At 49.3% G+C, this 27,357-nt stretch overlaps 1 protein-coding gene across 2 annotated transcripts in view; it reads left to right on the top strand.

Annotated features, from left to right (window-relative positions):
- Nucleotides 1-27,357, top strand: part of MORN3 (MORN repeat containing 3) — a 41,819-nt gene that overhangs the window by 3,778 nt on the left and 10,684 nt on the right. The window contains exons 2-5 of one of the 2 annotated variants that reach the window (XM_037995944.2): nt 7,497-7,654; nt 12,118-12,277; nt 14,269-14,453; nt 14,719-14,799. In XM_037995944.2, the coding sequence (XP_037851872.1) occupies nt 7,497-7,654; nt 12,118-12,277; nt 14,269-14,453; nt 14,719-14,793 (578 nt within the window). In that variant the 3' untranslated portion in view covers nt 14,794-14,799. Of the gene's footprint in view, nt 1-7,496; nt 7,655-12,117; nt 12,278-14,268; nt 14,606-14,718; nt 14,800-27,357 lie in introns of those variants that run through there. The other variant, XM_073021172.1, reaches the window with a different exon arrangement.

The raw sequence follows: 27,357 nt of genomic DNA, 5'->3' as shown, positions 1-27,357 counted from the left end.
CACATGAATTAGGAATTAGGAGTTCACACCGACTTCACAATTTGTATTGAGTACCTACTATGTGCCAGGAACTATGCTAAACTCTGTGGAAATGTAGCAGTGAAGAAAACAAAGATACCAACAAATGATAAATATAATAAGTAAATAATATACTATGTTAGAGGTGGTAGGTATACATGTATGAAAACAGAAAAACAGAATAGGGTAATCTGAGTTTGCAGAATTAAATGGTGGTCTCAACTCAGTGAACAGATGAATTCTCAGTCAAGACTTGGAGGAGAGGGCCAGGCACGGTGGCTTACGCCTGTTATCCCAGCACTTTGGGAGGCCAAGGTGGGTGGATCACGAGGTCAGGAGATCGAGACCATCCTGGCCAACATGGTTAAACCCTGTCTCAAGTAAAAATACAAAAAATTAGCCGAGCGTGCTAGCGGGAGCCTGTAGTCCTAGCTACTCGGGAGGCTGAGGCAGGAGAGTGGTGTGAACCCGGGAGGCAGAGCTTGTAGTGAGCCAAGATCACGCCACTGCACTCCAGCCTGGGCAACAGAGCCAGACTCTGTCTCGGGGAAAAAAAAAAAAAAGAGATTTTGGAAGAGAGGGAATAACTGAGCGGATGTTTGCAGGGACTAGGATAGAAGGTGGCATGACCAGCTGGAGCAGAGGAACATACCTGGGGTGTTCAAGGAACAGCCAGGAGGACGGTGTGGGTGAAACAGAGTGAGGAAGAGGAGGAGGTCAGAGAGGTTGAGGGCTGGCAGGGCATGGTGGCTCACGCCTGTAATCCCAGCACTTCGAGAGGCCGAGGTGGGCAGATCACTTGAGGTCAGGAGTTCCACAACAGCCTGGCCAACGTGGCAAAACCCAATCTCTACTAAAAATACAACAAATTAGCTGGGTCAAGTGGTGAACGCCTGTAATCCCAGCTACTAGGGAGGCTGAGACAGGAGAATCGCTTGAATCCGGGAGGTGGAGGTTATAGTGAGCCAAGATCATGCCACTGCACTCCAGCCTGAGTGCCAGAGCAAGACTCTGCCTCAAAAAAAACAGGCCCAGCGTGGTCCCTCATGCCTGAAATCCCAGCACTTTGGGAGGCTGAGACAGGCAGATTGCCTGAGGTCGGGAGTTCAAGACCAGCCTAGCCAACATGGTGAAACCCCATCTCTACTAAAAATACAAACATTAGCCAGGTGTGATGGCAGGTGCCTGTAATCCCAGCTACTTGGAAGGCTGAGACAAGAGAATTGCTTGAACCTGGGAGGAGGAGGTTACAGTGAGCTGAGATCGCACCGTTGCACTCCAGCCTGGGAGTTTCCAAGAGCGAAACTCCATCTAAAAAAAAAAAAAAAAAAAAAGTTGTGGGCTAAAGAAGGGTAGTCAGATCATACAGGACCCTGTCAACCACGGTAAGAACTTTGGATTTGACTCTGTGACACAGAGAGGATTTACAGCAGAGGAATGACATGATCTGATTCATATCCTATAACACCCATGCTGGCTATTTTGTTGTGAATGAGGTGGGGGCAGCAAGACCCCTCAGAGGCCCTTGCAGACATCCACGTGCGAGACGACAGTGTCAGCAAATCAGGAGAACGAAGCACCCCATAAAAGCAAATTATTAGAAAGGCAGGAGTGGAGCCAACCTCAGGGAAGGTTTAGAACAACTTTTCCATCTTTTTTTTTTTTTTTTTTTTTTTTTTTTTTGAGACGGAGTCTCGCTCTGTCGCCCAGGCTGGAGTGCAGTGGCCGGATCTCAGCTCACTGCAAGCTCCGCCTCCCGGGTTCACGCCATTCTCCTGCCTCAGCCTCCCGAGTAGCTGGGACTACAGGCGCCCGCCACTGCGCCCGGCTAGTTTTTTGTATTTTTTAGTAGAGACGGGGTTTCACCATATTAGCCAGGATGGTCTCGATCTCCTGACCTCGTGATCCGCCCGTCTCGGCCTCCCAAAGTGCTAGGATTACAGGCTTGAGCCACCGCGCCCGGCCAACTTTTCCATCTTATTTCTGCTTCTCCCTGGCTGGCTTTTTTTCCTCTCTTCCTGCAATTATACCTCTGCATGATACACATGTCTATCAGCATCTTAGTGACAGGATGGAGGAATCCTCTTCACTTGCTGATCTAGTTTCATTTTGTTTGAGACAGAGTTGTGCTCTGTCGCCCAGGCTGGAGTGCAGTGCTGCCATCTCGGCTCACTACAACCTCCGCCTCCCGGGTTCAAGCCATTCTCCTGCCTCAGCCTCCCAAGTAGCTGGGACTACAGATGCGTACCACCATGCCCAGCTAATTTTTGTATTTTTAGTAGAGACGGGGTTTCACCATGTTGGCCAGGATGGTCTCGATCTCCTGACCTCATGATTCACCTGCCTCAGCCTCCCAAAGTGCTAGGATTACAGGCATGAGCCACTGTGTCCGACCTGTTTGTTTGTTTTGAGACAGAGTCTCACTCTGTCCAGGCTGGAGTGCAGTGGTGCAATGTTACTCCCTGCAGCCTCTGCCTCTGAAGTTCAAGCAATTCTCCTACCTCAACCTCCTGAGTAGCTGAGATTACAGGCACGCACCACCACACCAGGCTAATTTGTGTCTATTTAGTAGAGACAGGGCTTAACCATGTTGCCTAAGCTAGTCTCGAACTTCTGGCCTCAAGTGATTCACCTGCTTCAGCCTCCCAAATTGCTGGGATTACAGGGGTGAGCCGCCGTGCCCAGCCTTAGGTCTCCAAATCTTGTACATCTTATAACAAAAAGTATGCACCCTTTGACAGAACATCTCCACATTTTCCCCACCCCACCAGCCCCTGGTAACTGCTATTTTACTGTTTCTATGAGTTTGACTTTTTTAGATTCCACATACAAGTAAAATCATGTAGTATTTGTCTTTCTGTGCTTGGCTTAATTTCACTTGGCATAATGTCCTCCAGATTTATCCATGTTGTCACAAATGGCACGTTTTCTTTCTTTCTTTCTCCCTTTCCTTCCTTCCCTTCCTTCCTTCCCCCCTCCCTCCCCCTCACCCCCTTTCTTCCTTTCTTGGAGTCTCACTCTGTCACCTGAGCTGGAGTGCAGTGGCGCGACCTCGGTTCACTGCAAACTCCGCCTCCCAGATTCAAGTGATTCTCCTGCCTCAGCCTCCAGAGCAGCTGGGATTACAGGCGTGCACCACCACGCCCAGCTAATTTTTGTATTTTTAGTAGATACCAGGTTTCACCATGTTGGCCAGGCTGGTCTCGAACTCCTGACCTCAAGTGATCAGCCTGCCTCGGCCTCCCAAAGTGCTGGGATTACAGGCATGAGCCACTGCTCCCAGTCCCCATAAGATTTTTTTTTTTTTTTTTGAGATTGAGAGAGAGAATCTCGCTCTTGTTGCCCAGGCTGGAGTGCAATGGTGTGATCTCGGCTCAGCTCACTGTAACCTCCACCTTCCAGGTTCAAGCAGTTCTCCCACCTCAGCCTCACAAGTAGCTGAGATTACAGGCACCCACCACCACACCTAGCTAATTTTTTATATTTTCAGTAGAGATGGGGTTTCACTGTGTTGGCCAGACTGGTCTCGACCTCCTGACCTCAGGCAATCCACCAGCCTCAGCCTCCCAAAGTGCTGAGATTACAGGTGTGAGCCACTGCACCCAACCCCCCCATAAGATATTCTTACACCCATTTTACAGCAGAGGTATCTGAGGCTCAGAGGGACCCAAGGAATTAGCTTACTTGGTTAAGGTCACAAAGCTCAGAAGGAAAATGTTGAAATTGTTGCTGGGTTACCAAGGACCCAGACTTGAATTGGCCAATATAGGTACTCCACAAATATTTTATTCATCCTTTCATTAAATATGTATTAAGCTGGGTGCAGTGGTGTGTGCTTGTATTCCCAGCTCTTCAAGAGGCTGAGAAGGGAGAATCTCTTGAGCTCAAGAGTTCAAGACTCGCCTGGGCAACATAGCAAGACCCTATCTCTAAAAGAAAGAAATGCCTGGTATGGTGCCTTGTACCTGTAATCCCAGTACTTTGGGAGGCCTAGGCAGGAGGATTGCTTTAGCTCAGTAGTTTGACACCAGCCTGGGCAATATAGAGAGACTCAACCTCTATAAATTTTTTTTTTTTTTTTTGAGGCGGAGTCTGGCTCTGTGGCCCAGGCTGGAGTGCAGTGGCCAGATCTCAGCTCACTGCAAGCTCCGCCTCCCAGATTTACGCCATTCTCCTGCCTCAGCCTCCGGAGTAGCTGGGACTACAGGCGCCCGCCACCTCGCCCAGTAGTTTTTTGTATTTTTTAGTAGAGACGGGGTTTCACTGTGTTAGCCAGGATGGTCTCGATCTCCTGACCTCGTGATCCGCCTGTCTCGGCCTCCCAAAGTGCTGGGATTACAGGCTTGAGGCACCGCGCCCGGCCAAATTTTTTTTTTTTTAATTAGCCAGGTAGAGTGGCATGCACCTGTGGTCTCAGGTACTCAAGAGGCTGAGGTGGAAGGATCATTTGAGCCTGGGTGGTTGAGGCTGCAGTGAGCTGTGCACGTTAGCATAGGCAATACAGCCAGTCCTTTCCTGTCTAAAAACAAAAAAGAAAAAGGCCGGGGCAGTGGCTCATGCCTGTAATCCCAGCACTTTGGGAGGCCGAGGCGGGTGGATCATCTGAGGTTGGGAGTTTGAAACCAGCCTGACCAACATGGAGAGACCCTGTCTCTACTGAAAATACAAAATCAGCCGGGTGTGATGGTGCATTCCCGTAATCCCAGCTACTAGGTGGGCTGAGGCAGAAGAATCGCTTGTACCTGAGAGGTGGAGGTTGCAGTGAGCCAAGATCGAGCCATTGCACTCCAGCCTGGGCAATGAGAGCAAAACTCCGTCTCAAAAAAAAAAAAAAAAAGTCTGGGCATGGTGGCTTATGCCTGTAATCCCAGCATTACAGGAGGCCAAGGCAGGTGGATCACAATGTCAGGAGTTAGAGACCAGCCTGGCCAATATGGTAAAATCCCATCTCTACTAAAAATACAAAAATTAGCTGGGCATGGTGGCAGGCGCCTGTAATTCTAGCTACTGGGGAGGCTGAGGCAGGAGAATCTCTTGAACCCAGGAGGCGGAGGTGGCAGTGAGCTCAGATCACAACATTGCACTTCAACCTGGGTGACAGAGCAAGACTCTATCTCAAAAAAAAAAAAAAAAGTTAACAGGTATTAGTCACCTACAACATGCTATCGGGGGAACCCCCCGCCCCGATATTCAACGTGGGTTCTTTTTCATTTCGCTAAGCGTCAACTGGTCTGTGAAATAAAGGGAAAGAGTACAAAAAAGAGAAATTTTAAAGCTGGGTGTCCGAGGGAGACATCACATGTCGGCAGGTTTCGTGATGCTCCTGAGCCATAAAACCAGCAAGTTTTTATTAGCGACTTTCAAAAGGGGAGGGAGTGTACAAATAGGTTGTGGGTCACAGGGATCACATGCTTCACAAGGTAATAAAATATCACAAAGCAAATGGAGGCAGGGCGAGATCACAGGACCACAGGATGGGGCGAAATTAAAATTGGTAATGAAGTTTCAGGCATGCATTTTCATTGATAACATCTTATCAGGAGACAGGGTTTGAGAGCAGACAATCTGTCTGACCAGAATTTATTAGGCGGGAATTTCCTCATCCTAATAAGCTTGGGAGCACTACAGAAGACCGGGGCTTATTTCGTCCCTTCAGCTTCGACCGTAAAAGACAGCTGCCCCCAAAGGGGTCATTTAGAGGCCTACTCTCAGGGGCGCATTCTTTTTCTCAGGGATGTTCCTTGCTGAGAAAAAGAATTCAGCGATATTTCTCCTATTTGCTTTTGAAAGAAGAGAAATATGGCTCTGTTCTTCCCAGCTCAGCAGCAGTAAGAGTTTAAGGTTTAAGGTTATCTCCCTTGTTCCCTGAACATTGCTGTTATCCTGTTCTTTTTTCAAGGTGCCCAGATTTCATATTGTTCAAACACACATGCTCTACAAACAATTTGTGCAGTTAATGCAATCATCACATGGTCCTGAGGCGACATACATCCTCCTCAGTTTACGAAGATGGTGGGATTAAGAGATTAAAGTAAGGCCGGGCGCGGTGGCTCAAGCCTGTAATCCCAGCACTTTGGGAGGCCGAGGCGGGTGGATCACGAGGTCAGAAGATTGAGACCATCCTGGCTAACATGGTGAAACCCCGTCTCTACTAAAAAAAATACAAAAAACTAGCTGGGTGAGGTGGCGGGCGCCTGTAGTCCCAGCTACTCGGGGGGCTGAGGCAGGAGAATGGCGTGAACCCGGGAGGCGGAGCTTGCAGTGAGCTGAGATCCGGCCACTGCACTCCAGCCTGGGCGACAGAGCGAGACTCCGTCTCAAAAAAAAAAAAAAAAAAAAAAGAGATTAAAGACAGGCATAGGAAATCACAAGGGTATTGATTGGGGAAGTGGTAAGTGTCCATGAAATCTTCACAATTTATGTTCAGAGATTGCAGTAATGACAGGTGTAAGAAATTATAAAAGTATTAATTTGGAGAACTAATAAATATCCATGAAATCTTCACAATTTACATTCTTCTGCCATGGTTTCAGCTGGTCCCTCTGTTCAGGATCCCTGATTTCCCGCAAGAACATGCCAGGCACAGTTTTGTTTTTTTGTTTTTTTTTTTTTGAGATGGAGTTTCGCTCTTGTTTCCCAGGCTGGAGCACAATGACGCCATCTCGGCTCACTGCAACCTCCGCCTCCCAGTTTCAAGTGATTCTCATGCCTCAGCTTCCTGAGTAGCTGGGATTTCAGATGCCTGCCACCATGCCCAGCTAATTTTTATATTTTTGGTAGACACAGGGTTTCACCATATTGGCCAGGCTGGTCTCGAACTCCTGACCTCAGGTGATCCACCCACCTCAGCCTCCCAAAACGCTGGGATTACGGGCATTAGCCACTGCGCCCAGTCTCCAGGCACAGGTTTTCAGTGCAGTGAACGAAACAGACCAAAGTCTGTGCCCTCCTGCAGCTCACATTCTCCTGGAAAAGACAGACATGCGACACTAATCAATAAACAAAGAGAATTACCTCTGGCCTGATGCAGTGACTCATGCCTGTAATCCCAGAACTTTGGGAGGCCAAGGTGGACGTATCACTTGAAGTCAGGAGTTTGAGACCTGCCTGGCCAACATGGAACCCCATCTTTACTAAAACACAAAATTAGCTAGGTATGTTGGCTCGCGCCTATAGTCCTAGCCGCTTTGAATGCTGAGTCAGGAGTATCTCTTGAACCTGGGAGGCAGAGGTTTTAGTGAGCTGAGATGGTGCCACTGCACTCCAGCCTAGGTGACAGAGAGAGATGCTGTCTCAAAAAAAAAAAAAAAATGGAACTTTCTTGGCCTTCTCCTGGGTACTGGGTGTCTAGGATGATGCGTAGAGCCTGTCCCAGCTCTCAAGATTCATCCAGTCGGGGACCCCTGAGGCTCAGGCAGGCACACCACCCCCACCCCTGGCGGCCACGTCTGCAGCATTGCCCATCTGTGTGTCACCAGGGAAAGGAACACAGGTCTGGAAGAAGAACGGAGCCATCTATGAAGGGGACTGGAAGTTTGGGAAGCGCGACGGCTATGGCACCCTCAGCCTTCCTGATCAACAGACAGGAAAATGCAGAAGAGTCTACTCAGGCTGGTGGAAAGGTGATAAGAAATCGGTGAGGAGGGCTGCCAGCCAGGCTGTGTGTGTGTGTGTGTGTATGTGTATGTGTAGGGAGAGCCGAGAGAGGCCTGGGAGAAAAAAGAGGGGAGGTCTACAGGGAGGAGGACAAGGTTGTGGTGTGCGTGGGAGAAGGAAGGGGTGGGGGAATTGCAAAGTTTCTCAGAACAAAATCCAGGAAACAGGAAGCAAGGGAAGGCCAGGGAGGAGCTCACAAAACCCTGTGGTTGCAAGGAGCCAGCCGGGCTTGTGGGGACAAAATTGCCTCCACCCTCTTCCCCCTCGCTTCCTGGCTTTCTTTTCCCCAGGCATCTCTTTCTGAGAATCTCCCTTCTGCTGGGACTGGATAGAAGGGGAGGTAGGAAAAGTGGGAGCAAGAGGGCAGAGGACAAGAAAGGAGCGTCCCAAGGGGCCGAAGCCAGCCAGAGGCACGTGCTCAGCCCAGAAACACCCAAGCTGGGCACAGGTTACCTCCACCTACTCCCACCAGTGTGGAGGAATCCTCACCATCAGTCATGGAGACACAATAATAAACAGTATTGCAACTGAGCAACTACTATTGTGAGCCTGAAACACATATTTAAAACTTTTTTTTTTTTTTTTTTGAGACAGAGTCTCACTGTGTTGCCCAGGCTGGAGTGCAGTGGTGTGATCTTGGCTCACTGCAAGCTCCGCCTCCCAGGTTCATGCCATTCTCCTGCCTCAGCCTCCCGAGTAGCTGGGACTACAGGTGCCCGCCACCATGCCCAGCTAATTTTTTATATTTTTAGTAGAGACGGGGTTTCACGCCTGGTCACCACGCCCAGCCTGAAACACATATTTAATATTCAGTTAACTCTCACAGCAACAGCTCATCATCATGATCATGCCCGTTTTATTGATAAGCAAACAAGCTTGAAGAGATGAGGTGTCTTGTAACTACCCAAGGGGTTCACCTTGCCCACGCCTGGCCCTGAGTTGTATTATTTCTCAAATCAGTCTCCCCAAACATTCTGGCTGCAGAGGTTTTAAGGATAACTTGAGGGCCGGATGTGGTTTCTCACACCTGTAATCCCAGCACTTTGGGAGGCCAAGGCAGGTGGGTCACAAGGTCAGGAGATCGAGACCATACTGGCTAACACAGTGAAACCCCATCTCTACCAAAAATACAAAATAATTGACTGGGCGTGGTGGCGGGCACCTGTAGTCCCAGCTAATCAGGAGGCTGAGGCAGGAGAATGGTGTGAACCCGGGAGGTGGAACTTGCAGTGAGCCAGGATCCAGCCTGGGCGACAGAGCGAGACTCCATCTCAAAAAAAAAAAAAAAAGGATAACTTGGTGGGTGGGGGAAAGACAGTGAGTCCGGCGTGCTGATTGGTCAGAGATGAAATCACAGGGAGTCAAAACTATCTTTTTGCCCTGAGTTTTTGGGTAGGGGCCACAAGATCACATAAGTCAGTTTATTGATCTGGGTGGTGCCAGCTGATCCATCAAGTGCAAGTTCTGCAAAATATCTTCAGCACTGATCTTAGCAGCAGTTTAGGGAGGGTCAGAATCTTGTAGTTTCCAGCTGCATGACTCCTAAACCATAATTTATAATCTTGTAGCTAATGTTAATCCTACAAAGGCAATGTAGTCCCCAGGCAAGAAGGAGGTCTTTGGGAAAGGGCTGTTACTGTCTTTGTTTAAACTATAAACTATAAACTAAGTTTCTCCCAAAGTTAGTTCAGCTTAAGCTCAGGAATGGACACGGACAGCTTAGAAGTTAGAAGCAAGATGGAGTCAGTTAAGTTAAATCTCTTTCACTGTCTCAGTCGTAATTTTGCAAAGGCAGTTTCAGTCTTGCCTGGAGTCACACAGCTAGCAAGTGGTAGAGCCCAGGGTTTCATATTCTCTGCTCCCAAATTGTTTATTGGCAAAGTAGGAAGAGAAAGCCCCAAATAACCAGTTTACATAGAATACGGTGTTAGGGCCGGGTGTGGTGGCTCACGCCTGTAATCCCAGCACTTTAGGAGGCCGAGGAGGGCAGATCACGAGGTCAGGAGATCGAGACCATCCTGGCTAACACGGTGAAACCCTGTCTCTACTAAAAATACAAAAAATTAGCCGGCCGTGGTGGCGGGCACCTGTAGTCCCAGCTACTCGGGAGGCTGAGGCAGGAGAATGGTGTGAACCCGGGAGGCGGAGCTTGCAGTGAGCGGACATCACACCACTGCACTCCAGCCTGGGCGACAGAGCGAGACTCCGTCTCAAAAAAAAAAAAAAAAAAAAAAAAAGAATATGGTGTTAGGGTGTTAGGAGGGATGTTTTCACAGGGTGCCCAGAGGAAGATCATTAAGCCCAGCCTAGAGAATTCAGGGCAGAAGGCTAGGCACAATGGCTCACGCCTGTAATCCCAGCAATTTGGGAGGCCAACGGGGGTGGATCACTTGAGGTCAGGAGTTCAAGACTAGCCTGGCCAACATGGTGAAACCCCCGTCTCTACTAAATAAAAATACAAAAAAACTAGCTGGGCATAGTGGTGTGCACCTGTAGTCCCAGCTGGGGAGATGGAGGCATGAGAATCGCTTGAACCCGCAAGGCAGAGGTTGCAGTGAGCCGAGATCGTGCCACTGCACTTTAGTCTGGGCAACAGAGCAAGACTCCATCTCAAAATAAATAAATAAAACTATATAATAATAATAATTAGCTAGATGTTGTGGTGCACATCTGTAGTCCCAAATTCTCAAAAGGCTGAGGCAGGAGGATTGCTTGATCTCAGGAGGCTGAGGCTCCAGTGAGCTATGGTGGTGCCACCACACTCCAGCATGGACAACAGAGCAAGACTTGTCTCAAAAAGAGAGAATTCAGGGCAGGCTTCCTGTAGGAGGTGACACTAAAGATGCTAGGAGTTAACCAGGAAAAAAAAAGGGAGAAAGATGGGAGGCAAAAAATAGCAAAGGGAAGGAGATGTAAAACAGCAGAGTGTGTCTGCCCTGGGGCAGGAGTGAGGAGAAGAGTTGCAGGGGCCCTCAGGGATATGTGGGAAATCAGGATTTTGAGGAGCAGATGTGGCTTCTCAACCCAACCTCCTCGGGTGTGATCTGCAAACAGACCTTGTTTCCCTGCTGTTGGACACTAAGTGTGGTGTTTTTTTGTTTTTTGTTTTTTGTTTTGAGACAGTCTCTCGCTCTGTCGCCCAGGCAGGAGTGCAATGGCGCTATCTTGGCTCACTGCAACCTCCGACTCCTGGGTTCAAGCAATTCTTCTGTCTCAGCCTCCCAAGTAGCTAGTATTACAGGCGCCGGCCACCACACTCAGCTAATTTTTTGTATTTTTAATAGAGACAGGGTTTTGCCATGTTGGTCAGGCTGGTCTCAAACTCCTGACCTCAGGTGATCCACCTGCCTCAGCCTCCCAAAGTGCTGGGATTACAGGCATGAGCCACCGCGCCAGGCTAAGTATGGTATTTATGTTCATTTTTCTGGGTCAAAAGAAGAGTTGGAGGGGGGCGAGCATGATCAGATGGGCGAAATTTTTTTTTTTTTTTTTTTTTTTTGAGACAGCGTCTCACTCCATCACCCAGGGTACAGTGCAGTGGCAGGATCTCAGCTCACTGCAACCTCCATCTCCCAGGTTCAGATGATTCTCCTGCCTCAGCCTCCCGAGTAACTGGGATCACAGGTGCCACCATCACGCCCAGCTAATTTTTTGTATTTTTAGTAGAGATGGGGTTTCACCATGGTGGCCAGGCTGGTCTCAAACTCCTGACCTCAAGTGATCCACCCACCTCGGCCTCCTAAAGTGAGTCAGTGAGCTACAGCGCCCAGCCTAGATGGGCGATTTAAAGAATCCTCTGGCGCTGTAAGGGCTGCATGATGCATGGTGGGGTGGGGATGAGAGAGGAGAGGGTAGGTCAGTGAGAAGGGAGTTTAATGACCGGCTGCATGGAGGCGACTGCAGAGGGACAAAGAGAAACAGAGCATGGGGAGATCCTTCAAGACATTATCAGCAGGCACTGTGGCTCACGCCTGTAATCCCAGCACTTTGGGAGGCTGAGGCGGGCAGATCACTTGAAGTCAGGAGCTCAAGACCAGCCTGGCCAACATGATGAAACCCTGTCTCTCCTAAAAATACAAAAATTAGCAGGACGTGGTGGTGCGTGCCTGTAATCCCAGCTGCTCGGGAGACTGAGGCAGGAAAATCACTTGAACCCGGGAGGCGGAGGTTACAGTGAGCCGAGATCACACCACTGGACTCGAGCCTGGGTGACAGAGCGGGGCTCTATCTCAAAAAAAAAAAAAAAGAAGAAGACACGAACCTCCGCTAAGACACGACCCTCCGCTTGGACGTAGGGCTGAGGAAGAAGGAAGAAGCTGGGACATGTGGCTCTGGGGGTGCCTGGGAGGACAGCGGGCTTTCCTGGTTTGGCGGCGGGGGGGGGGTTGAAGAGGGGGGTGGAGGGGGGGTGGGGCCTGAGTAGTAGCATCTTGGTGGTTTCAGGGTTATGGGATCCAGTTTTTCGGACCCAAGGAGTATTATGAGGGTGAGTGGTGTGGCAGCCAGCGCAGTGGGTGGGGCCGCATGTACTACAGCAACGGTGACATCTACGAGGGACAGTGGGAGAACGACAAGCCCAACGGGGACGGCATGCTGCGCTTGAGTGAGTACCCCGCCCCCGTCGGCCCCGCCCACATGACCACGCCCCCGGCAGCGAGCTGGCCACGCCCATCTGGTCCCACAGAGACAGGCCACACCCCACACTCTTGTCCCACACTGGCCCTTGTGCCAATGTGGGACAAGAGAGGAAGAGGACCCTATCCCTCCCTTCAGTCACTAAAGGTCACATATATATGATTCTATTTATATGAAATTTTTAGAACATGCAACTCCATAGAGACAGAAAATAGACTAATGGTTGCCTAGGACTATGGGAATGGTGACGTTAGCGGGTGTGGGGAATGGCTGCTTAATGGGCACGGGGTTTCCTTTTGGGGTGACTAAAACGTTTTGAAAGTAGATAGAGGGTAATTGTTGCACAGCATTGTGAATGTACTAAATGCCACTGAACTATACACTTCAAAATGGTCAACTTATGTTATATGAACTTATATCTCAATTTTTAAAAAAAGGCCGGGCGCAGTGGCTCACGCCTGTAATCCCAGCGCTTTGGGAGGCAGAGGCGGGCAGATCATAAAGTCAGGAGTTTGAGATCAGCCTGACCAACATGGAGAAACCCCATCTATATTAAAAATACAAAAATTGGCCGGGCGCGGTGGCTCAAGCCTGTAATCCCAGCACTTTGGGAGGCCGAGATGGGCGGATCACGAGGTCAGGAGATCGAGACCATCCTGGCTAACACGGTGAAACCCCGTCTCTACTAAAAAAAAACACAAAAAACTAGCCGGGCGAAGTGGCGGGTGCCTGTAGTCCCAGCTACTCGGGAGGCTGAGGCAGGAGAATGGCGTAAACCCGGGAGGCGGAGCTTGCAGTGAGCTGAGATCCGGCCACTGCACTCCAGCCCGGGCGACAGAGCAAGACTCCGTCTCAAAAAAAAAAATAAAAAAAAAAATACAAAAATTAACTGGGTGTGGTAGTAGGCACCTGTAATCCCAGGTACTCAGGAGGCTGAGGCAGGAGAATCGCCTGAACCTGGGAGACAGAGGTTGCGGTGAGCCGAGACTGGGCCATTGCATTCCAACCTGGGCTACAAGAGCGAAACTCCATCTGAAAAAAATTTTAAAAAACATTTCAAAATAATTTTAAAAATAAAAACAGACTGGGTGCGGTGTCTCCCGCCTGTAATCCCAGCACTTTGAGAGGCCGAGGCAGGCCTGAGGTCAGGAGTTCAATACCAGCCTGGCCAACATGGAGAAACCCCATCTCTACAAAAATACAAAAAATTAGCCGGGCATGGTGGCACGAAACTATAATCCCAGCTACTTGGGAGGCTGAGATAGGAGAATTGTTTGAACTCAGGAGGCAGAGGTTGTCACTCAGGCTGGAGTACTGTGGGGCAATCTCAGCTCATTGAAGCCTCAACTTCCTGAACTTAAGCCATCCTCCCACGTCAGCCTCCCGAGTAGCTGGGACTATAGGTGCACACCACCATGCCCAGCTAATTTTTAAAAAATTGTTTTTGCAGGCTGGGTGTGGTGGCTCAAGCCTGTAATCCCAGCACTTTGGGAGGCTGAGATGGGCGGATCACGAGGTCAGGAGATCGAGACCATCCTGGCTAACACGGTGAAACCCTGTCTCTACTAATAAATAAATAAATAAACAAACAAACAAACAAACAAACAAACAAACTAGCCGGGCGAGGTGGCGGGTGCCTGTAGTCCCAGCTACTCGGGAGGCTGAGGCAGGAGAATGGCGTAAACCCGGGAGGCAGAGCCTGCAGTGAGCTGAGATCCGGCCACTGCGCCCCAGCCTGGGGGACAGCGAGACTTCGTCTCAAAGAAAAAAAAAATTGTTTTTGCAGAGATGGGGTCTCACTATATTGCTCAGGCTGGTCTTGATCTCCAGGGCTTATGAGCCTCCCATCTTGTCCTCCCAATATGTTGAGATTTGCACGGAGCTCTGGAAGAGCGACCCCTGGGGGTCTAGTTTAGTTTGGTGTACCCTGCACCACACCTCCCTGTCCTTTCCCCCCAGAGAACGGGAACCGCTACGAGGGCTGCTGGGAGAGAGGCATGAAGAACGGGCCGGGGCGTTTCTTCCATCTGGACCACGGCCAGCTGTTTGAAGGCTTCTGGGTGGACAATATGGCCAAGTGCGGGACGATGATCGACTTTGGCCGTGACGAGGCCCCTGAGCCCACTCAGTTCCCCATTCCTGAGGTGGGCAGCCCTCACCAGAGCCCTGTAGCCACACCCAGACAGAGACAGAAGCCAGCACCCCCAGCCATGCCCAGCCCAGACCTGCCAGGCCAGCCCAGCCCAGACAGGGAACAGATAAGGTTTTGTTTTCAGTCAGGGCATCCCTAGCAAGAGAGGTGGCTCCTGATGAGGCTGGCAGCTCCCCACTGGGCAGGCAGCACCCGTCAAGGCTGGCAGCCTGGGCCCTCCATGTTCTCCAAACCAACTTCTTGGTATTTCCCTCCAGGTCAAAATCCTAGACCCTGATGGTGTCCTGGCGCAAGCCTTGGCCATGTTCAAGAAGACAGAGGAAGGAGACTGATGCCAGGTAAGAGGTGGGCACGCCTGCCACGTTCTGATGTGGCTGAGGCTGCTCCAGGGCCTGGAACAATGCACAGATCTCCTGGGGTCTCCAAAGGGCTTGGGGTAGGGGAGCGGGGGAGCAAGATCAGAGAGGGCAGGCTTCTTGCCTCCTATAGTCCAGGTGTCCTTTTTGACTCTTCCTTTTCAAAACCCCTTTCGGCCGGCCATGGTGGCTCTTGCCTGTGATCTCAGTACTTTGGGAGGCCAAGGCAGGCGGTCAGGAATTCAAGACCAGCCTGGCCAACATGGTGAAACCCTGTCTCTACTAAAAATACAAAAATTAGCCAGGCATGGTGGCAGGTACCTGTAGTCCCAGCTACTCGAGAGGCTGAGGCAGGGGAATCGCTTGAACCCGGGAGGTCTCCATCTTGCAGTGAGTTGAGATCACACCACTGCACTCCAGCCTGGGTGACAGAATGGGACTCCGTCTCAAAAAAACAAAACTCGCTGGGCATGGTGACTCACGCCTGTAATCCCAGCACTTTGGAAGGCCGAGGTGGGTGGATCACGAGGTCAGGAGTTCAAGACTAGCTTGGCCAAGATGGTGAAACCCCATCTGTATTAAAAATGCAAAAATTAGCTGGGCGTGGGGGCAGGCACCTGTAATCCCAGCTACGCAGGAGGCTGAGGCAGAGAATTGCTTGAACCCGGGAGGTGGAGGTTGCAGTGAGCTGAGATTGTGCCACTGCACTCCAGTCTGGGCAAGACTCTGTCTCAAACAAACAAACAACAAACAAAAAAAACATTTCACTGAAGACCAGTACATTCCAGTCCTGCTCGAAACCTTCTGTTTGCACCCTGGGCCACATAACTGGGCTGGGCACGGGGTTGAAAGGAGGTGGTCTGGCTTCTGAACACCCTTGAGTAAGGCAGTTGGCCTTCAGCCTCCATTTGCACATCTGTCCAGTGGGGTCTTGTCCAGTCCAAGCCCTCCTGAGCACGATGTGAGGGTTTGAGGAGAGGACACTGGTACAGAGTCTTTCAAATGCCAGCTCCACTATCCCCCTCTCCCCTGCAGAGAAAAAAAAACGCTTCAGGAGAAATTCGAGCCTGAGTCACCTGATCGCTCAGACCAGTGCGGCTCTGTCTGGAGGAGTCAGCAGCGGCTCCCGGCATGCCCCTGGCACCCTCAGAGGGCCCCTCACTCCCCCCAGCACTGGGTCGTTCCTTGCCAATAGGAAGGCTGCTGCTTCTCTCCCAGGCTGGCCTCAAGACCCTCTTCATTCTCTGATCTCATCCTGGAGTGCATGAGAATAAAGAATAACCAGGTGGTATAAGCCTGGGCCTATGGGGTAAGGATGGGGCACTCGAGGGGGCTCAGGAGGGGTTTCAGGTTTAGAAGAGGGAAGACCTGCCTTGGCTGGGCTGCCTGGGCTTAGCTTGGGGGAGTAAGGGCAGGTCTTAGGCCAGGTGCAGCGGCTCATTCCTGTAATCCCAGCACTTTGGGAAGCCAAGGTAAGAGGACTGCTTGAGGCCAGGAGTTCGAGATCAGCCTAGGCAACATAGCAAGACCCTGACTCTACAAAAAAAAATTTTAAATATAAAAGAAAGGAAAACAAAAAGAGAAAGAAATGGCAGGTCCCCTGTGAGATAACCCAGATAACCCAGAGAGAAGGTCTGCATCCTGCCACACTGGCTGCCAAGATTTGAGATTATAAAATTTCCTGACCATTTCTCAACCTAACACAGGGCTCTCAACCTTGAAATCCCATGGAAACTTTACAAAGTTGTGGAAGCCCAGGTCCCATGCCCAGAGATTCACATCTAATTCATCCGGGGTGAGGCCTGAGCTTTCAGAAAATTCCCCAGGTAATTTTTTTTTTTTTTTTCCAGTAGTCTCCCTCTGTTGCCCAGGCTGGAGTGCAGTGGTACGATCTTGGCTCACTGCAACCTCTGTCTCCCAGGTTCAAGCAATTCTCCTGCCTCAGCCTCCTGAGTAGCTGGGATTACAGGTGCACACCACCACACCCAGCTAATTTTTGTATTTTTAGTAGAGATGAGGTATCACCATGTTGGTCAGGCTGGTCTCGAACTCCTGACCTTGTGATCTGCCCACCTCGGCCTCCCAAAGTGCTGAGATTACAGGAGTGAGCCACCGAGCCTGGCCTCTTTTTTTTTTTTTTTTTTTTCTGAGACGGAGTCTCTCTGTCACCCAGGTTAGAGTGCAGTGGCACAATCTCAGCTCACTGCAACCTCCGCCTCCCTGGTTCAAGCGATTATCCTGCCTCAGCCTCCTGAGTAGCTGGGATTACAGGCACCCGCCCCCATGCCCGGCTAATTTTTTGTATTTTTAATAGAGACAGGGTTTCACCATGTTGACCAGGATGGTCTCGATCTCCTGACCTTGTGATCTGCCCGCCTTGGCCTCCCAAAATGCTGGGATTACAGGTGTGAGCCACCGCTCCCGACCAAACAGGGCAACATTCTTGAGAGATCAGATGTTCTCTTGCATAATGGGCAGGTGAGCTCTGGAGTCACACTGCCTGGGTGTGAATCTCGGAGCTGTGTTTTCTTGGGGATGTCACCCAGACTGTTCTGTAGGTCTCCTCACTTGCAATATGGGGCATTAACAGTACTTGCCACCTGGGGTTACTGTAGTTAGTTACTGTGAGGATGAGATAAGGCTGTGGTTTTTAACTGTGGGTAGGATTTTGTCCCCCCTCAGCCCCACTCTTTCTTGGGGACATTTGGCAATGTATGACATTTTTGATGTCACAACAGGCAGGAAGAAGGTTACTGGCATTGAGTGAGTAAAGACCAGGGATGTTGTTAAGCATGGTGCAATGTCACCATGCTACCAAAAAAAAAAAAAAAAAAATCAGCACCCGTAATCCCAACTACTTGGGAGGCTGAGGGAGGAGAATCGCTTGAACCTGGGAGGCAAAGGTTGCAGTGAACTGAGATCGCGCCATTGCACTCCAGCCTGGGTGACACAGTGAGACACACCATATCAAAAAAAAAAAAAAAAAAAAAGTTGAAAAACCCTGAAATACCACGATTCTAGCTAAGAACTCAGCAAGAGGCACATAGCACATAGTAAAGCCTCAATAAACACCACTGACCTTACTGAGGTTCTCTCTGCCCCCTAAGTCATAAGTGGGTGGCCTCACCAAGGGTGTGGTTCTCAGTCTGTACCTCTGGCACTGGGAAGCCCTGCCTGGCCACCCTAGAATGCACAACTAATCATAACTTCCAGATACGGAGCACTCACTCTATTCCAGGCCCTGTGCTGACAGCTTCGCGGCAAGCATTCTCTCCTGGGACTCCCCGACAACAGTGAGGTGTCTTGCTATTCCTGCCATTTTAGAGGAGGAAACTGAGGTTCAGGGAGGATCACAAGTCATCAAGCTAGTACTGTGCTTAAACTTAGGTCTAGCTGCTCTAAATATGCAGGAGAGTGTATATAAAGGGTTACCATTTAAAAAAAAAAAAAAGTGAGGAACGGGCATGGTGGCTCATGCCTGTAATCCTAGCACTTTGGGAGGCTGAGGCAGGTGGATCAAGAGGTCCGGAGTTCGAGACCAGCCTGAAAAACATGGTGAAACCCTGTCTCCACTAAAAATACAAAATTTAGCTGGGCGTGGTGGCATACGCCTATAATCCCAGCTACAAGGGAGGCTGAGGCAGGAGAATCACTTGAACCCAGGAGGCGGAGGTAGTGGTGAGCCAAGATCACGCCGAGCCGAGATCACACTGCTGCACTCCAGCCTGGGCAACAGAGTGGGAAGAGGGTGTGCTTGTTTATGTATAAAATGTCCCTAGATTTGAACACAAAAAACTGGCAAAGATGGTTGTCTCCAGGGAGAACTGGGGACTTGGGAACAGGAGCTGAAGAACAACTTTTCTCTGTTGTGTTTGGAAGCATGTGAATGTATTATGTATTCAAAATGTTAAAAAAATGAAGTTAAAGAGACTGTGCTCCTAGCTAGGAGTGTTTGTCTAAGTTGCCTGGGTGTGAGAGCACCTCGGGTGCTTTGTTAGAAATAGATTCCAAAGACACACCCAGAGCTACTTAAATCAGAATCCAAGGGCTTCGAAACCTGCATTTGACAAGCCAGGCTGATGAGTCTTGAGTCCAGGACAGTTTGGCAACAAGAACCCAGGACAACAGGATCCTAGCTCAGAAATGATTCTAGCTGGATCTCACATCCCTGCAGAAGTACGGAGGTGGCTGTCTTAGGGGAATACGTAAAAGATGTCCAGGACGGCTGTGGGGAAAAGAAAGAGATCAGCCTGTTACTGTGTCTATATAGAAAGAAGTAGACATAAGAGACTCCATTTTGTTCTGTATTTGAGATGCTATTAATCTGTGACCCTACCCCCAACCTTGTCCTTGCAAGAGACCTGTGCTGTGGTAACTCAAGGTTTAATGGATTTTGGGCGTGCAGGGTGTGTCTTTGTTCCTAGAAAAGCTAGGTATTGTCCAAGGTTTATCCCCGTGTGATAGGATGAAACAATGCTGCTCAAAGGTTTATCTCAAGGCACAGGATTTTCCTTTACTTATTCATGTCACAGAGATCCTTGTTCTCATGTCTTACTGCTGATTTCCTCCCTAAAAACGATCCTATTGTCCTGCCACTCCCTTATCTTTAAGATGGTAAAGATAATTATCTATAAATACTAAGGGAACTCAGAGACCGGTGCCGGCGTGGGTCCTCTGTAAGCTGAGCGCCGGTCCCCTGGGCCCCGCTTTTCTTTCTCTATACTTTGTCTCTGTGTCTTATTTCTTTTCTCAAGTCTCTCGTTCCACCTAATGAGAAACACCCACAGGTGTGGAGGGGCAGGCCATCCCTTCAACAGCCGGGCATGGTGGCTCACGCCTGTAATCCTAGCACTTTGGGAGGCTGAGGCAGGTGGATCACCTGAGGTCAGGAATTGGAAACCAGCCTGGCCAGCGTGGTGAAAGCCCATCTCTGCTAAAAATACAAAAATTAGCCGGGCGTGGTGGGTCATGCCTGTAGTCCCAGCTACTTGGGAGGCTGAGGCAGGAGAATCCCTTGAATCCAGGAGGCAGAGGTTGCAGTGAGCTGAAATCGTGCCACTGTACTCCAGCTTGGGCAACAGAGTGAGACTTGGTCTCAAAAAAAAAATGTCCAGGACTTCTCTGGGGAGCAGCGAAGATTCACAGAGGTCCCTCCCCCATCCTACTTGATACCCTTCGGAAGTGTGGATTAGGCCAGGCGTGGTGGCTCATACCTGTAGTCCCAACACTTTGGGAAGCTGAAGCAGGTGGATCACATGAGGCCAGGAGTTCAACACTAGCCTGGCCAACATGGTGAAACCTCCATCTGTACCAAAAAATAAAAAAATTAGCCAGGCGTGGTAATGTGCACCTGTAATCCCAGCTACTTGGGAGGCTGAGGCAGGAGGATCCTTTGAACCCGGAAGACGGAGGTTGCAGTGAGCCAAGATTTCGCCACTGCACTCCAGCCTGGGTGACAGAATGAGACTTCATCTCAAAACAAAACAAACAAACAAAAAAAGAAGTGTGGATCCCGGAGCATGTGACACAGGACTCCAGATGCTGCTGGAGGGAAAAGGAGGGTCCCCTTCCCCATCCAGACTATGAAGCTGCCGTTCACTGTGTCCCAGTCCACACAGGACAAGAACTCAAGGCCACACTTTCCAAATTGTGTTTCTCCAGAGTCTTGGGGTTCTGTGAAGCACCTGGGACAACAATGATAGGAGAAAGAGAGGCCGGGCATGGTGGCTCACGCCTGTAATCCCAGCACTTTGGGAGGCTGAGGCGGGCGGATCACGAGGTCAGGAGATCGAGACCATCCTGGCTAACACGGTGAAACCCCGTCTCTACTAAAAATGCAAAAAATTAGCCGGGCGAGGTGGCGGGCGCCTGTAGTCCCAGCTACTTCGGAGGCTGAGGCAGGAGAATGGCATGAACCCAGGAGGCGGAGCTTGCAGTGAGCTGAGATCTGGCCACTGCACTCCAGCCTGGGTGACTGAGCGAAAGACTCCGTCTCAAAAAAAAAAAAAAAAAAAAAAAAAAAAAAAAAAAAAAAAAAGGAGAAAGAGAAATATCCGGCCTGCCGATGCTCCACCCACATTTCACTTCAGCCAGACTACATTATTTTATAAAACTAATTTAAAGGCCGGGCGCGGTGGCTCAAGCCTGTAATCCCAGCACTTTGGGAGGCCGAGGCGGGCGGATCACAAGGTCAGGAGATCGAGACCATCCTGGCTAACACGGTGAAACCCCGTCTCTACTAAAAATACAAAAAAACTAACCGGGCGAGGTGGCGGGCGCCTGTAGTCCCAGCTATTCGGGAGGCTGAGGCAGGAGAATGGCGTAAACCCAGGAGGCGGAGCTTGCAGTGAGCCGAGATCGCGCCACTGCACTCCAGCCTGGGGGACAGAGCAAGACTCCGTCTCAAAAAAAAAAAAAAAAAAAAAAAAAAAAAAAAAAAAAAAAAAAAAAAAAAAAAAAAAAAACTAATTTAAAAATTGGTTTAAACTGTTCTTTTTTGAGACAGGGTCTCTCACTTAGGCTGGAGCCCAGTAGCACAATCAAGGCTCACCGCACCCTCTACTTCCCAGGCTCAAGCAATCCTCCCGCCTCAGTCTCCCGAGTAGCTAGGATTACAGGCGCGTGCCTCCACGCCCAACTAATTTTTGAATTTTGTGTAGAGACAGGGTTTCGCTATGTTGCCCAGGCTGGTCTCAAACTCTTGGGTTCAAGTCATCTACCTGCCTCGTCCTCCTAAAGTGCTGGGATTACAGGCATGAGCATAACCACTTTATATATTAGGTGTTTGGGACAGACAAAAATCTCAAACTCAAAGGCCTAATGAGGCCAAGAAAGTCACATGAGTGAAGCTGGCCTGGTAAGAGGGAGTGCTGGGGGCCGGGCGCGGTGGCTCAAGCCTGTAATCCCAGCACTTTGGGAGACCGAGATGGGTTGATCACGAGGTCAGGAGATCGAGACCATCCTGGCTAACATGGTGAAACCCAATCTCTACTAAAAAATACAAAAAACTAGCCGGGCGAGGTGGCGGGCACCTGTAGTCCCAGCTACTCGGGAGGCTGAGGCAGGAGAATGCCGTAAACCCGGGAGGCGGAGCTTGCAGTGAGCTGAGATCCGGCCACTGCACCCCAGCCTGGGCGACAGAGCAAGACTCCATCTCAAAAATAAAAAAATAAAAAAAGAGGGAGTGCTGGGGACTGTGGAAAAAATAGGCCCTGGGGAGAGTGTGGCTGCAGTGCAGCTGCTGCTCGCTGTTGCTCTGTAAGAAGGTGGTCCCATGCAGCTGGGGCTTCCAACATTTCTTTAATGTATGTATGTATGTATGTAATGTGTATATGTATGTATTTATATATTTATTTGAGACTGAATTTTGCTCATCGCCCAGGCTGGAGTGCAATGGTGCGATCTTGGCTCACTGCAACCTCCGCCTCCCAGGTTCAAGTGATTCTTCTGCCTCAGCTTCCCGAGTAGCTGGGATTACAGGTGCGCACCACCACGCCTGTCTAAGTTTTGTATTTTTAGTAGAGATGGTGTTTCACTTGGTCAAGCTGGTTTCAAACACTGCTGACCTCAGGTGATCTGCCTGCCTCAGCCTCCCATAGTGCTGGGATTACAGGTGTGAGCCACCATGCCCGGCCGCCCATTTCAAACAAAGCCAGAATCAGCCCAGGTAAGATCTTTGTGAGGGCCTAGGCTCTGAGTCAGACTATCCAGGTTCAAATCCTGGCAATTTACTTAACTTCCACAGGCATGAATTTTACCTTCGGCAAAGTGGAGCTAATAATAGTACCCACCATATAAGGGTGCCGAGGGTGAAATGAGTTGATGCATAGTGCGTAGAATAGCAACTGCACATAATGATTTTTTTTTTTTTTTTTTTTTTTTTTTTTTTTTTTTTTTGAGACGGAGTCTCACTCTGTAGCCCAGGCTGGAGTGCAGTGGCCGGATCTCAGCTCACTGCAAGCTCCGCCTCCCGGGTTCACGCCATTCTCCTGCCTCAGCCTCCCGAGTAGCTGGGACTACAGGCGCCCGCCACCGCGCCCAGCTAGTTTTTTGTATTTTTAGTAGAGACGGCGTTTCACCATGTTAGCCAGGATGGTCTCGATCTCCTGACCTCGTGATCCGCCCATCTCGGCCTCCCAAAGTGCTGGGATTACAGGCTTGAGCCACCGCGCCTGGCCTTTTTTTTTTTTTTTTGAGATGGAGTCTTGCTCTGTTGCCCAGGCTGGAGTGCGGTGGTGTAATCTCAGCTCACTGCAACCTCTGCCTACTGGATTCAAACAATTCTCCTGCCTTAGCCTCCCGAATAGCTGGGATTACAGGCATGTGCCAACACGCCCAGCTAATTTTTGTATTTTTAGTAGAGACGGGGTTTCACCATGTTGCCAAAGCTGGTCTTGAATTCCTGACCTTGTGATCCATCAGCCTTGGCCTCCCAAAGTGCTGGGATTACAGGTGTGAGCCACCATGCCCAGCCTTTTTTTTTTTTTTTAAGACATCTTCCTCTGTTGTCCAGGTGGGAGTGCTGTGGCGTGATCTCAGCTCGCTGCAACCTCCACCTCCTGAGGTCGTGATCCTCCTGCCTCAGCCTCCTGTGTAGCCGGGATTACTGTGCACTACCACACCTGGCTAATTTTTGTATTTTTATTACAGATAGGGTTTCGTCATATTGGCCAGGCTGGTCTTGAACTCCTGACTACAAGTGATCTGCCCGTCTCAGCCTCCCAAAGTGCTGGGATTATAGGCGTGAGCCACTGTGCCCAGCCGATATTCTCATGTTGTTATTTTTGAGACGGAGTCCCATTCTGTCACTCAGGCTGGAGTGCAGTGGCATCATTACTGCTGACTGCAGGCCTTACCTTCTAGGCTCATGCAGTCGTCCCACCTCAGCCTCTCAAATAGCTGGGACTGCAGATGCACTACCACCAGGCCCAGGCAATCTTTTTGTTTTTTGTAGAGACAGGGTCTCAAGATGCCCAGGCTGGTCTTGAACAACTGGGCTCAAGCGATCCTCCCACCTCAGCCTCTCTGTATTGAGATCACAAGTGAGTCACCATGCCCTGCTTATTTTGTTATTTTAAACAAATCCTGATAAAAATCTCACTTACATAATATTCCTGCCCAAATGCACAATCTGATTATAATAATGAGACAACATCTGGGTCAGGTATGGTGGCTCATACCTGTAATAAGATGGGAGGATAGATCTTTTGAGCCAGGAGTTTGCGAGCAGCCTGGGCAACACAGTCAGTCCTTGTCTCCACAAAAAGTGAAAAAAAACAGCCAGGGCAACATGGCAAAACCCTGTCTCTACAAAAAATATGAAGATTAGCTGTGCATGGTGGCGGGCACCTGTAGTACTAGCCATTTGGGAGGCTGAAGTGAGAGGATCGCTTGAGCTTGGGAGGTCAAAGCTGTAGTGAGCTGTGATCATGCCACTGTACTCCAGCCTGGGTGACAGAGTAAGATCCTGTCTCAAAAAAAAAAAAAAAGAAAGAAAGAAATTTAAAGACAAAGGCTAGCCTGGGTGCCGGGGCTCACAACTGCAATCTCAGCACTTTGGGAGGCCAAGGTGGGAGGATCCCTTGAAGCCAGGAGTTCAAGACCAGCCTGGACAAGAGAGAGGCCCTGATTCTACAAAAAATACAAACATTATCCAGACATAGTGGCATGTGCTACTCAGCTACTCAGGAGGCTGAGATGGAAGGATTGCTTGAGCCTAAGAGGCTGAGGCTGCACTCTAGTGTGGGTGACAGAGCAAGTCCCTGTCTCAAACACAAACAAATAAAAAAAAAAAAGGCTGAGGAATTGTTCCAAATTAAAGGAGACTAAGGCTAGGCGCAGTGACTCATGCCTGTAATCCTAGCACTTTGGAAGGCCAAGGCGAGTGGATCACTTGAGGCTGGGAGTCTGAGACCAGCCTGTCCAACATGGTGAAACATCTTCTCTACTAAAAATACAAAAATTAGCCAGGTGTGGTGGCGGGCACCTGTAATCCCAGCTACTCGGGCGGCTGAGGCAGAAGAATCACTTGAACCTAGGAGGCAGAGTTTGCAGTGAGCCAAGATCATGCCACTGCACTCCAGCCTGGGCGACAAGTGAGACTCTGTCTCAAAAAATAATAATGAAATAAAAAGAATAAAGGAGACTAGGAAGTGACATCTCATTGTGATACACAATCCTCAAGTGGAAAAAATGTGGCTGGAAGGGACATTACTGGGATATTTAGGAAACTGAACAGGAATGTTGTATCTGATAATTGCCTGGATTTCATCACTGGATTGTCGTTACATCGGGAACTGTCCTTAGTTTTAGGAGGAGTATTTAGGCATGAAGGACCATATGCGTAACTACAGCACATGGCTCAGGGAAGACAGTCCCTCCTCAGCCTTCAGTCAGTGTCTGTGAGTTTGCCAGTTTCCTGAGGGGTAGAGCACGAGGACACTCTGCTTTCTTGTCTCAGCTCTCATACTGCAAACAAGTGTCCTTTTCATGGTCTACTTAGTGTCACATTTTCCACATTTTTATGCTTTTTGTTGGTGATTTTGCCGTTTATAATGGTTCCCAGCTGGGTGCAGTGGCTCGTGCCTATAAACCCACTGCTTTGGGAGGCCAAGGAAAGAGGATCACTTGAGCTCAGGAGTTCAAGACCAGCTTGGGCAACACAGCGAGACCCCATCTTGATAAAATATTTTAGAAAAATTAGCTGGACATGGCTGGGCACAGTAGCTTGTGCCACTGCACTCCAGCTTGGGTAACAGAGTAAGACTCCATCTCAAAAAAAAAAAAAAAAAAAGTATATGTATATATATATATATATATATATATATATATATATATATATGGCCGGGCACAGTGGCTCACGCCTATAATCCCAGCACTTTGGGAGGCCAAGGCAGGTGGATCATGGGGTCAGGAGTTCCAGACCAGCCGACTTAGCGAAACCCCATCTCTACTGAAAATACAAAAAATTAGCTGGGTGTGGTAGTAGGTGCCTGTAATCCTAAGTATTCAGGAGGCTGAGGCAGGAGAATCGCTTGAAACCGGAAGGTGGGCTGGGTGCAGTGGCTCCCATCTATAATCCCAGCACTTTGGGAGACCAAGGTAGGTGGACTGCTTGAGGTCAGGAGATCGAGACCAGCCTGGCCAACATGGTAAAACCCCGTCTCTACTAAAAACACAAAAATCAGCTGGGTACGGTGGTGCATGCCTGTAATCCCAGCTACTCAAGAGGCTGAGGCAGGAGAATCACTTGAACCTGGGAGGCAAAGTTTGTTGTAGTGAGCGGAGATTGTGCCACTGCACTCCAACCTGGGGAACAAAGTGAGATTTTGTCTCAAAGAAAAAAAAAAAAAAGAAGAAAGAAGCCAGAAGGTGGAGGTTGCAGTGAGCTGAGATAGTGCCATTGCACTCCAGCCTGGGCAACAAGAGCAAAACTCTGTCTCAAAAAAATATATATATATATACACACACACACACGTATATATGCATATATATTTATGTGTGTACATATGTATATATTTATGTGTGTATACACATATACATATATATACACACACACATAAAATTAAGTAGAATAAACAAAATTGTCCCCAAGTGTAATACTAGAATGCTGTCTAGTATTCCTCAATGCAAGACGGTTATGATGGACACACATATGGAGAAAATAGGTATGTTAGATAAGCTTTATTTAGGCATGTGTTCTAGTCCTGCGGGCTGTGAGTTCAATGGTAACAACTCAACCATATATATATATGTATGTATGTATGTATATTTCTTTAAACAGAAATACACATAAAACAAGATTACATATTGATCAGCTGATGAAAATATCATGACCAAAGCTCACAGGAACGCAACCCTGTATTTCTCCTAGGAGCGATGGTTCGGTATGTGCTAAGTCAGTGTTCATGGTGACTTTACAGATTGCGCCACTGCACTGCAGCCTGGGTGACAGAGTGAGGCTCTGTCTCAAAAAAAAAAAAAAAAAAGACTTCTAAAGAAAAGACTGAATATGTATTTCAGATAGACACTATTCATGCAACTTTTTGTAGGTTTGAAATTTCTCAAAATAAAATGTTGAATTTTTTTTCTTTTTTGAGACAGAGTTTCACTCTTGTTGCCCAGGTGGGAGGGCAGTGGCGTGATCTCGGCTCACCGCAACCTCCGCCTCCCGGGTTCAAGCGATTCTCCTGCCTCAGCCTCCAGAGTAGCAGGGATTACAAGCATGCGCCACCACGCATGACTAATTTTGTATTTTTAGTAGACATGGGGTTTCTCCATGTTGGTCAGGCTGGCCTCGAACTCCCGACCTCAGATGATCTGCCCGCCTCGACCTCCCAGAGTGCTAGGATTACAGGCGTGAGCCACCGTGCCGAGCAAAGTTTTCCTTTTTTTAAGAGCGTCTCCCTCTGTTGCCCAGGCTGGAGTGTAGTGGTGTTACCATAGCTCATTGCAGCCTTGGCCTCCTGGGCTCAGGCAATCTTCCTGCCTCAATCTCTCAAAGGAGCTGGAATTGCAGGTGCGATGCCTGGCTAATTTTTG

Source organism: Chlorocebus sabaeus, chromosome 11, assembly GCF_047675955.1.
Source record: "Chlorocebus sabaeus isolate Y175 chromosome 11, mChlSab1.0.hap1, whole genome shotgun sequence".
Classification (NCBI taxonomy): domain Eukaryota; kingdom Metazoa; phylum Chordata; class Mammalia; order Primates; family Cercopithecidae; genus Chlorocebus; species Chlorocebus sabaeus.
This window is presented reverse-complemented; position numbering and strand designations above follow the sequence as displayed.